The sequence below is a fragment of the Amphiprion ocellaris genome, chromosome 1 (genome assembly GCF_022539595.1).
Source record: "Amphiprion ocellaris isolate individual 3 ecotype Okinawa chromosome 1, ASM2253959v1, whole genome shotgun sequence".
Taxonomy (NCBI): Eukaryota; Metazoa; Chordata; class Actinopteri; family Pomacentridae; genus Amphiprion; species Amphiprion ocellaris.
Window position 1 is genome coordinate 10,912,728 of NC_072766.1, and position 12,464 is coordinate 10,925,191.

General features: G+C 37.8%; 1 protein-coding gene across 1 annotated transcript; it reads right to left on the minus strand.

Moving 5' to 3' along the window:
• Positions 1–1,096: 1,096 nt before the first annotated feature.
• On the minus strand, positions 1,097–11,819 carry tmem41b (transmembrane protein 41B). Its single transcript, XM_023294131.3, has 7 exons — positions 11,593–11,819; positions 9,917–10,034; positions 7,058–7,186; positions 5,494–5,587; positions 4,438–4,542; positions 3,587–3,725; positions 1,097–3,496 (listed from the first exon to the last, which is right to left on the minus strand). The coding sequence occupies exons 1-7, from the start codon at positions 11,687–11,689 to the stop codon at positions 3,327–3,329; spliced, it is 852 nt and encodes a 283-aa protein (XP_023149899.1). The 5' UTR covers positions 11,690–11,819; the 3' UTR covers positions 1,097–3,326.
• Positions 11,820–12,464: the final 645 nt, after the last annotated feature.

The following is a 12,464-nucleotide window of genomic DNA, read 5'->3' on the forward strand; positions in this document are numbered from 1 at the left end:
AAAGTTCCGGGTTTATTCTAAGTATTTCTGACTTGACTTACCAAAAAAAAATCAGAGCGTTGCAGTCGAAATGCATCATGGTCCACAGGCAGCACCACAGCTGTAATAATCTGCCTGTGCATGAAGCTGACATGGAATATTCTTAAAATGCTCAAAAGCCATAAGAGCAACAATCGTTACTGTGCAGTGACAGTAGTATTATATTCTATTCCCAGAAGCACACTGAATGGATGGATTAGTTGTAGATTTTAATTCCAGAGAGGTATCAGAATTTTACTCTCTGATCTTATGTAACCTCGAGGTTTTTTATTTGTTTTTGAGCCCAGTACTGAGAGAAGTATTTAAGTGCAAAATGAGTGCAGTTAGATTTTATCTGTGAAATAGTGAACGTAGTATATTAGCAGAAATGGATACAGGAATATTTCAAATTAAAGCATGTTTTTCCTATTAATCTCTTCTAGACTTCTGTTGTTGTATAATCTCACTGGATTTAAAAAACAGCAGCCACACATTTCAGTCCAAACAAGCTAAACTGATGAGCTCAAGTTTTAAAACTCATACCAATTATTTGAAAAAAATAAACAGGTTTTATTTCATTATCTTGCTTTTCATTTCGTAAGCAGGTATCTAAGAAAAATATTTACCTATTTACAAATCCATTGATCTGACATTTTCATTTTTAAGAAACATTTAAGTGCTGTCATTTCTTTCTATGTTCAAACTTACATTTTCTCAACCCCTGATTAACACAGTTTAGAAGCATTCTCACTGCTGCACACACTACAGTATATTACAATGCATGGGGTATGCAGGTATGTTACAATGTCACCACCTGGTGGCACTAAAATCTCCTACATTTGTTTGTGATTTACAGTAATAAACTAAGATGACAACATTAACGTAGCCATTGCTAAGACTACCACAACAGATGTGTTTTTTTTGCATGATGTCTTGTCCAAAACAGCAAAAGAGAATCTCATATGTCAAACCAACTTAATAAATAATTACAAGGAAACCCCACATTTGAAGAATTCTATATTTATGATCAATAATTCAACATGTGCTCTTTGCAGATCATTCTCAGAACTCACTCACACTCTGTAAAGAAAATTTTAATGATTCAATAAATATAAAAAAACAAGTTATATTAGGTAGGACAGAAGTCTGCAATCTGTAAACACTTCATACTGCAATACATCACTGCTGAGTACAGAATAATACTGCCTTTTGAAATGTTAGCAGAGGGTTACACAAAAGTAATCTCACATCTGTGACTGGATAACAGGAACACCAATAACATCCAAATTGAGTGTGAAGTTTAGAATAGGCATACTGTTTTATTACTTTAACAATTAGAAAATCACTTAAATCTACTAGCTTTCATCTCTTGGCAGTTTTACCATTAAGGAGAACTAAGATTAGGTTAACCATAGTTCTGATTTAAATACGAGGACAAAAATGAAAATTGTTAGGATTCAGTTGATAACATTTCACCATGTTACTGAAGGATCTACTTGAGGTCCACTTTCCAAGACAACTGAGTACCGTAGATGTACAAATGCAGCAAATGCAGTAAGAAACATAAAAACAACCCAGCTCATGTAGCACTGTTTCCTGCTTTCACATAACTTGATGTTTTTATAGCCATTTCTAAAGTGGGTTTGAGAGGTTGATAATCTTAGACAGTAAATCTGTTGTGTAGTAAGACATCAAAGACAAAAACGGGAAATCCCAAAATGCACAACTTCCTCTAAATGTGCAGTTTTAAGAGACTAGATAGGTCTGTTGTGTAAGACTTGTTGCCTGCATCTACATTCACTGCATCAGTGTCTCTGGTAGCCATCCAGAAGGTTATTTAAGCAGCAGCATTAAGTTGCCTTAGTACAAAGGCAATACATCTAAATGAAAAACAAAAAATCAGTAAGCTTTCATATCACTGGACACAATTAGCAATCCAAAACAATTTAAAGAACACAAACTAGCAACATAAATCAGGCATCGTAATACATATCCCCTGGTGAAAAATGGAAGCGATAAAAGCAAGGCAAGTCTTGGATACCTCACAGTCTGTTGGCAGTCTCATCAGGGGCACAGGTGTATCATCCACAGACAACATCTCCAGTTCCATACTGGTATATGAGACATTAACATACATAATCACAGTACACACACAGAAGTACATCATTATCACTTCATCCCAAAATTAACAACCCATCTCACATAACAATTCTTTTGCATTTTGCCAATGTTTTGGGTTTGCGGGCACCTTATATCACTCAAATCAGCAAATTTATATTGATCTGTATTAATTTCGTAATTTAAACATATCAGATGGAGATCAGCAATGCTTGGATTTTGACATCCTCCAGTTCAGATGTCCTGTGATTAAATATTACATCAGCTTAGTTTGTTATTTACAAGTTGCAGAAGCAACGTGCTGCTTTAGGCTACTAACATGGACAGGGATTGGTGAACACAAAATGGGCTATTGTGCGGCAGTGGATCCAGGCACCTTTTGAGGAAGAACATGGGAACATTTCAACAAAAGCTGAACTTACTGATCTGACTCATTACGTTTTTCTTCTACACATTTTCCCCTCACACTGCATATGTCTGCCAAGGCAAGCACCGGGTATCAAAATTTACTTTTAAAAACTAAAGTCCTCTTTCAACAGTAGTGTGACAGTTATTGCTGTGGTGGTACAGTTCATTGAGTTGAAACTAGACACAAGCATGTAAAAATTAATATTAAAAAGGGAGTGGGCGTTAAAGGTGCTACCAACAGGATTAGTAAGTGATATGAAAGCAAATGTAACTGTTGTTCCAGTAATGAAAAAGAAAGATGTTTAAAATTCCCTTGACAAGGTGCTGATGATTTCAGTTTCCAGCAAGAAATACAGTATATTCCCAATGAAAAGTTGGCTATTCGAATTGGAACAACTGTACTATTAAAAAAAAAAAAAAAAAAGGATCTTATTAGTAGCACCTTTAATCATTTAAGAAATTACACAATAATGAGTCTTAAATAAAAACAAAAAATGCAATTTCTCATATTTACAAGATGTGCCACAATCAACAATACGAGTCACAGAAACCAAAAAAACCTGTGCAAGCAGCGGCCAGTTTACACTTTACTTAACATCAGGAACAACGCACCACTGCATGCATTTTGTGGTCGATGAGTGCTTGCTGTGCCAGAGCCCAGAGATTCCACCACCAACAGCGCACCGAGGCAGAGCAGCCTGAGTGACAGCTGCATGTTCCTGAGCCGAGGGAAGGGGATGTCGGGATCAGCCAGCAGATGAGGTGCTGAGGTGTTCAATGTTCTACTCCAGTTTCTGCTGCAGCTTTTTCTGGAAGCAGACGGGCAAGATCGAGAGCACAGCGAGTACACCGAGCACAGCCAGGGAGTTCCAGGACACTGCCTCGCCGGCTGTCGTCAGTTTGTACAGCGTTGTACCTGCGTTGATCGCTACAAAGGACGGTGGTGCCACTCCTGTCAATCAGCCATGCAGAATACAAGTGAGTCAGAGACAGCAATAAACAGCAAAGAGCGAAATACAACAGAAGCGATAGATGGTCTTACCGAGAAAGGTACCAATGAAGAAAACCCCCAAAGGCACATTAATAACAGGCGAGGTGATGTTGATGAACCAGTTGGGAAGAAAGGGGGTTATCCTCAGGAAGATGATGTAATTGATCAAATGATCTCTATGTTTGTCGACCTGTCAACAAGTCATGTAAAGAGTGATTCTGGAGTTCTACTGGTGCAAAATATTGTGAGCCAACACAACAGCCCTTAAAAAACCGACTGTAAATGTTTATTGCTACTGTTTTAGAGGACTGTTGTATTGCAGAATAATAGGAAGATCAGAGTCATCCCTCACTTTACTTAAGCACTGAATACCACACCACCATTAACAATGTCAGCATCATAGTCTAGAGCTGGAATGTTTAGTTGACTAATTAAATAGTCCTTTAACAGAATATTAATCGGCATCCATTTTGAGAGATTCATTGTTTTTGCTTCTCGAGTGAATAAATGTTGATGCGCTACTTTTCCTTGTCTTACATGAATTCAGGACTCCAACTTTGATACATCACCTGAGGCTTTGGAAAACTCGTTATTATTTTGCAGAAATAAGTAATCAAGATGATAAAGATCAGATTAGTTGCTAATGAGTAAAATTATTAGGTTCAGCTCAACCATTGGAACATCACATAACGGTTTGCAACATGAGTACTTCCTGCTGGTAAAATAAACTTCCCAAACAGGTGTAGCAACACTCACAAAATGCCAATAAAGTTGTAAATATAAGCTTCACAAGTGTGGGCTGTACAGTGTTGAATTGCGTGACTAAAACACAGAAAGAAGACACAGCTGAAACCAAACATCTTAAAGAAAAAATCCTGCTCATATTGTGTGAAAGCTCTCACCTGCTGGGACCATTTCTGTGCTCTCTCTGTGAGATATTTGTAGACCATGGGTCTGCCCACCAGATATGACAGCATATAGCAGAAGGAAGCCCCCAGGCCAGAGCACTGTAACACAAAAAGCACATGACGAGTGATTAAAACACATGATAGGGAAAAGGCAACCACAAGCTCGTAGCTAGAAAAACAAAAAAACAAACAAAAAAACAAAACACTGCTTACTTTCATACATGGAAGTGATTTGCCCTAAATACGACTCTAATAGTTTGGTAATTGCACAGACAAAATCTAGAGTCCACTAAAAAAGCAAATATACGTGCTAAAATACAACATTATCTCCACCGTCGCGACTGGTCTATTTTAACTTTGATCAGCAGTAGCGTCGCGTTCATCAAGTCATTTCAAAGAAGCGGCTGTGGGTCTTGGTGTTTTCACACCTTAACCACCGCCCTTCATGTTTGGCACAGCAAAAGGAAATAAATTGTTGCACTCCGAATGAGAACTCAATCTGCAAGCATCACATTCTTTGCGATCATAAACAAAACCATTGCAGAAGTGAAAAGAGCAAAAAAAAATCCAACCGAGAGTAGTCACAGCTGACTGTACCGCTACACAGCCACATGACATGCTGTATATCAAGGTACTGAGGTCAAACTGGTGACTTTGTTATTGTAATGGGGTACTGTCTGTGTATTTGACGATGGAATTTTTCTTTAAAAACATAAGCGCAGGGAATGCTGATTATGCTTAAAGGTCCCATATGGTGAGAATCCATTTTTATTCTGTTCTGTATGTCCAAAAAACCTTGTGGTGTAAAATAGAGGCTGTAAAAATAAAAAGACGCTAACGACTGCCTTTACTCAGGCATAGAATTATATTCAATTTGTATGGAGAAGCTGAGTAACCAGTAGTCATCTGGCTAAAAATTTGCACAATCCTGCCCCCTCAGTGCCCACTGCCTGCGAGGTGAGCCATTCAGAATGCGCAGCTGTTTCACAGAGTTTATCATACAGTACAGCATTTGCTTTCAATCTCACATTTCATACTGTTCTTACTCACCAAGCAGACTAAGAAAAGAGCCAAGGGGAAAGGGTAAAGATATCCAGACAGGATGCTCAGGAAGATGGACCCAGGGATTGCAAATGTCTGAAGGCTGGTAAGAGCGTCAAGGTGAACAGCTTTACAAAGACATACAGATATCACACAGACGTATGCATGTATAATAAAACAGGCATATTCCTCCAAGCACTCTTCTGTTGGTCCTTTTGCTGAATTTTTAATTTGATACAGTGCATTTTATTATGAGGAATACACAGAAGGGATGTATTTTCCAGAAATGTTCAGTTTTTCTCCAACTAGAATGTCGGTGCTCAATCCCAATCTACCAGCAAAATAGACTATGTGTGAGATAGCTCCTGTGCATTCGTTGAATGAAGCAATAGGAGAAGGTATTTAGGTCTCACTACGAATGTTTATTTAGCAAAAGACTGAATATAACAGAACAGAATTCTGGATCCAGAATTGCTTTCCTGGACCCTTCTCTTCTGCTTTCCTTATCACTCCATAGCCGGCCTTCAGTCCTTCTGTGGGATGTCTGAAACAACATCCATCTGTGAACAAAATTTCATCTGGGACTTTTTAATGGCTCACTAGTCAGATCTGTCCTGATTTTTGCATCTGCTCTCACCCTTTTCTCACACTGATGTGGTTCTCCTTCCAACATCTGATCTGCCATGTTAATGCCTTCGTGTGAATGTGATATGAGATGCTGAAAGAGTTTTTTCTACCCTCGTTTGCCTCAGTGATGTCATGGTGAATGCTGCTGAGTTAACAGACACCAAAAAAGCTTTCATGATTTTGTAGTAGTATATAAGTCTGGGTCAGGGTGGAAGTGGGTGTAGTCAGACTTCATGAACTGACAGTGTCTCTGTTGCTGTTAGGGAAAGGAGTCTGGACCCAGAATTCTGTTCTGTTATATTCCATCTTTTGCTAAATAAACATTTGTAGTGAGACCTAAATACCTTATCCTATTGCTTCATTCAGCGAATGCACAGGAGCTATCTCACACAGTCTATTTTGCTGGTAGATTGGGATTGAGCTCCAACAAGAACCACAACTGACGTGTTTTCCTGTTAGTCATCATGGAAAGGTCAGCTAAACAGATAACTGGTCATCTTTGATCTAGACTTTGAGCAGCTCAAGATCTGACTGTCTGCATACATCAGGCAATGCTCACATATGTAAGTAAGTTACATAAGTTTTGATAGCTTGAGTGAATTCAGCATATTCAAACCTGATACTTTTGACACTTGTGACTGATTATTTCTATCAGATAATGGCTGGTTTTCAGTGTAGGTGCTTCTGGACAGGTTTTGTAAGCCCATATGCGGGTACACTTTGTCAAGAATGTCAGCCGGATGACTAAATTAAGGAAACAACTGATGATGCTGCAACTAGTGTGTTGTCATTGTGGTCCAAAATAGCTGTAAATCAACTGAATCGCTTCTACAACCTGTTACTGCAAACCAAACTGTCTTCTAAAACCTGAATGTCACTTCATTCGATAGACGAAGCAAAACTGAGTTATATTTTTCCAAAAGGTGCATGTTTTCTCAAAGGATACAACACATATGTTGCAAAGTAGGCCACCAACACCTGGGAGTAGTAGGTGTCTTTGTATTTGGACAATACAGTTCCCAAAGCTTTGGCATCATCCATGTCTTTAGGGATTTTGATTTTCTCCATTTCATCACTAGAAAAAAAAGAAAAGAAAGATATTAGAATCTTCAGGAATTCATCTTTCACAAATCTTTATGCCTTTTCCACAATTCTACAATTCATTTTATGTTTTGCTTTATCCAAAGCGACATACATCTGACAGTAATACCACACAAGCAAGGATATAGTCAGGAGAAAACAACTTGGCCATTTTCAATGTGGCTTCTTCATATACTAATCAAAGAATTTCTTAAATGCTTTATACTGGCTCTGCTCTATATTCATGCTGCATTTGACACTGGTAGGAACGCCGTACTTCTTTAACTGGTGAACATTTAGCATTACAGAAAATGACATGATGTACCCCAGCAGTTAATGCATCATCTAGTCTTGCTCTGATTTTTGAAAAATTACAGAATACACTGTTTTGGTATTTGCACTTTGATATATAGCTTATTTGGTTCAACTTACTATGTAAAACAGACATGGTCAGAGACTTCAAAATTTCATAGTTCATGAAAAATTAAATGTTCATGACAAAACAGATATTTAAAGAAAACTGTAAATTCTATCTCAGCATTTCTGGATTTTGAGCATCATGTTAAAATTAGTAGTTCAGTTTAGCCTTTTCTGATGAATAAAAACTGCCAAACTCAGGCACATTATTGAGCCTTAAGATTTGAGAAAACTCCCAGAAAACTCCAGTGCTGTTTTTTTCACCTATTTGACGTCTCTGCACTTCAGCCAGTCTGCTCTGGCTGAACTCGGACTAGTCCAGAGATCCACCGCAAGGCTCCGAACAACAACATTACACACATCTAACACTGAGCCATTGCCTGCTTCTTTGTTTGGTTACTCATTAACTTTAAGATTTGCTTTTTCACTGAGAAGACATTACAAATGCAGCCAAGTCCATCTGTACTTTTAAACAGTGGCTGTCCTCTTAAATAACCTCAGCTGCTCAGAGTGAAGGGTGTCAGGTTTTCCAGGGTCAAGGCTTAAAAGTGAAGGTGATGATGATTTTTCAAAAGACATTTTTATAAATTCTTACAGAAGCTAAGAATTTTTTTTAGAAGCATGTTACAATGTACATGTTTTCAGTGCATACACTACCGGTCAAAAGTTTGGACACACCTTCTCATTTCATGTTTTTTCCTTATTTTCATGACTATTAACATTGTAGATTTTCATTGAAGGCATCAAAACTACGAATGAACACTTATGGAATTATGTAGTAAACAATAAAGTGTGAAATAAGTCAAAACATGTTTTATACTTTAGATTCTTCAAAATAGCCACCCTTTGCTTTGATTACTGCTTTGAACACTCTTGACATTCTCTCCATGAGCTTCATGAGGTAGTCACCTGAAATGGTTTTCTAACAGTCTTGATGGAGTTCCCAGAGATGCTGAGCACTTGTTGGCCCCTTTTCCTTCACTCAGAGGTCCATCTCATCCCAAACCATCTCAGTTGGGTTTAGGTCAGGTGACTGTGGAGGCCAGGTCATCCGACACAGTATTCTTGGTCTTCCTTCCTGGGGTGGTCCTCATGCGAGCCAGTTTTGTTTGTAGCGCTTGATGGTTTTTGTGACTGCACTTGGGGATACATTCACAGTTTTTGCAATTTTCCAGACTGACTGACCTTCAGTTCTTAAAGTAATGATGGACTGTCGTTTCTCTTTACTTAGCTGATTGGTTCTTGCCATAATACGGGTTCTAATAGTTGTCAAATAGGGCTGTCAACTGTGTACCAACCTGACTTCTACACAACACAACTGATGATCCCAACCTCATTAAGAAGGCAAGATATTCCACAAATTAACCTTGACAAGGCACACTCTGAAGTTAAAACCATTTCAGGTGACTACCTCATGAAGCTCATCGAGAGAATGCCAAGAGTGTGCAAAGCAGTAATCAAAGCAAAGGGTGGCTATTTTGAAGAATCTAAAATATAAAACATGTTTTGACTAATTTCACACCTCTTTGTTTACTACATAATTCCAGATGTTTTCATTCATAGATTTGATGCCTTCAGTGAGAATCTACAATATAAATAGTCATGAAAATAAAGAAAAAACATTAAATGAGAAGATCTGTCCAAATTTTGATTGGTAGTGTATGGCTGAAATAGTCATTTTCACTTTATCTGTTTTTTTTTTTATCTGTATACTAATCAACTCATTGTTTTGTTTTTTCCATGTGTGTTTTAAGAAACCAAATTGTTCTTTAGAATTGCCAAAAAATAGTGACAAGTTTGCTTTTAGAATGAAACTATATCTATGACACAACCTGTTTTGCAAATGGTATTTACACTTGTGTATATACACTTGGATCTAACATCACACTCAGTTGTATGGCCTTGCTGCTACTAAATGTGACCAAGTAATGTATCCCCCACCAGGGAAACAGCTGCACTCTTTGAATTCATTATAGTGGAAATAGAAGTGCCCACAAAAATATATTTCTTCATATCCAAGAAGGTTTTTTTAGGGGTGAAAAATTCCAGGTTACAGCTGTCATTAGTGCACTTTATATTCAAAAAAGCAAACCAGACAAGTCACCCTGACTTTACTGCACAATGTGCAAATCATTTTATAACTGCTAAAAAGGGTATTTTAGATTTTTAGTGTAACCTCTAACACCCCAAAAATGTAATATTTACTTTTAAAATATCATTTATGAACAAAAAAATGGTGGAATTTCCAAAGATGGACATTGTCCTCTTCTTACATATAATCATGTTTAATAATTATGAAACAACTTACTCAGGAAGCTCTGGGAAGTTCCTGTAGACCAGGTACATGACTGAGGCAGAGCAGGCGAAGATGGACACCAGAATGAGAAGAGACATGCGTGTTGAGCCCCCTACACTCTGTTGAGCCTCTGTGTGGACAGAAAATAAGGTATTTGCCTAATAAATGAAGACTTTAACATAAAAACAGACAGACTAGCTAACAGCAAGTCTTACGTAATTTGCTTACGTAATTTGCATCACTTGATAAAGACACTACAGGGAAACGAGTCTCTCCCGTGAGATAGACTCTTGCTGTTGCCGAGACAATCTGGTTAATTTTGTTTTCAACACTTTATGGAAAAGGAAAGGAAACTGTAAATATATTATGTTGTACTAAAGCAAAATTTTAAAAATATTATTGGCAGTTTGAGTATTTTAAACAAACCACAGCACAGTAAGCCAGGTGGATAAACTAGGGAGCTGGAGACAAATTGCAGATAACAAATTAACATTAATTACAACTGATTAACTAACTAACTCAACAGTATCCAGGAAGAATGAAAAATGGATATAAAAGTTCTAGCAAATATCTTATCTTGGACACACGACTGGTGCAAGTTTGAAGCTCGGCTGTATGGAGATATTCAGCTGTAAACAGGCTGTGGGAGAAGACAGACATCTAATGTTATGCTTCAAAATGATAGATTTATAGAAATTTCACACCAGCTTTGTTTATTGGTTATGGGTCTATCTTTAGATTTTAAAAATGTGTCTGTGTGTAACTGTTATGTCTTTGATTAGGGTTGAATGAAGGAATCTTTACATGAAGACACTTCCCGTTATTATTGATTAACTTTAGTCACTTCTGGCTAATATGTCAGTGACACTGCTAAAATATAATTAGAGTACATGCACTCATGTATTTCCATTTCATGACACTTTACAGATCTATTCCACTATATTTCAGGGGTAATTACTGTACTTTTTGTTCTACTGCATTCATCTGAGAGGTGTAGTCAGTAGTTACTTTACAAATTAAGTATGAGTGCAATGTTAATTAAAAATATTTCATACCACAGTATATAAACTGAATGAATTACCTCCAAACATGCTAATTACATATTTATGTATCCGTAATAACAAGTACATGATGTAATCTTGTATTAGCAGTCTGAGGGGTGTTTTACAATGACTACATGACACAGCTACTTTATGTCATTTTAAGTAGATTTTGATGACAATACGACCCTTTAGATTTGATTTTCAGGCGGTTATTTTACTACTTTTACTACAGTAATATTAGAGGAGCTGAGGGCTTCCCTCAACTGTGGTACGACAAGTCTTTGTTGACCAAACCTTTATCTTATCTAGCTAATAAAACATTCAGAGATTTGAGGCTTTGCCATCGTTTAAACAGTCGGGGTAATTTAATTATATCAATTATGCTGATTTCGAAGTCACAAACGATTTAGGTATATCTGTAGCTAACTTTGCTTTGTGTTTCATTAGCTAGCCATCGAAGTCGTAGAGGGCTAATTTTAGCTAGCTGGCTCCGGCTAACATTAGCTTCCGTTCCGCAATTTGTACCGACCTAAAACTCAGCCGGACGTTGCCAAATCGCTATATTGCTCAATCTGTCTTTATCGAGAACAAATACCTGCTTTCCTCTCGCTTTAGGTTAACAGTTAGACGCCGCCGTGAACCTACCTTTCAGTTCCTGAGAGACGTTAGCGTTCGTCTTCACCTCCTCCTGAGCCGACAGCAAACCGTCCGTCTCTCGCGTTTCTCTCCGCTTCTTGGCCATTTTTTCTTCGGGACTAAGGTTGAGGTCGGTTACGGTACCGAGCTGTCTCACAGCAGCAGCCGGCGGGTGGAGTGACACCGGTGTGGTGACAGCCTGCTGACACGTTACACAGGCTGACCTTTTACCTTCACATCCAGCAGCAAACCGGGCTCCGTCCACAGCAGCGCCCCCAGCTGCAGCTCACCGTCCACAGAAACTGAACCAGAAACAGAAAGTAGGTTTTCACATAGGGATCTGACTTGGTGTTTTAGTGCAAATACCATAAACAGTAACATAAAGATAAAAAAGTGTCGCCAGTTATTAGTATTAAGTGTAACCAGATAGTGCCACAGTAGTTTACAGTAGTAGTAGAACAAAACGCAAAGTGTCTAAATGTGTAAAAATGTCTAAGTGGATGCCAAGAAATAGTGTCTAAAAAAATGAAAATGAATAAATAGAGTGACACAAGTTCAAAATGTAAACTGTAAACTAAATAACAAGAAACAGATAAACAGAAAGTGAGCCGATGTATTGCACAGAAATATTGCACTTGACGATAATAATACAGATCATGAGACTATTAAAGAAAAGTCTGATGATATTGCACATGAAAATAGGTTTGTTGTTTATGTATCACTCCTGCAGAGGGTGGAAGAATTGTACAGTCTGATTGCCACAGGTAGGAAAGACCTCCTGCATCTCAGTGTCATAATTCAATAGCAAGTTGCAGTAAATGTAGAAAGGGTTTATAAAAAACAAAAATGAATAGAAATATTTCCAGAATGTGCAAATTACT

Bases quoted from the DNA above. Each gene is read 5' to 3' on its own strand.
- tmem41b (XM_023294131.3), bottom strand. From the start codon at position 11,689: ATGGCCAAGAAGCGGAGAGAAACGCGAGAGACGGACGGTTTGCTGTCG. The intron at 10,035-11,592 runs GTAGGTTCACGG...CTGTCCACACAG, and splicing joins CGTCTCTCAGGAACTGAAAG to AGGCTCAACAGAGTGTAGGG. The intron at 5,588-7,057 runs GTATCCTTTGAG...CGCTCTTACCAG, and splicing joins TACTTTGCAACATATGTGTT to CCTTCAGACATTTGCAATCC.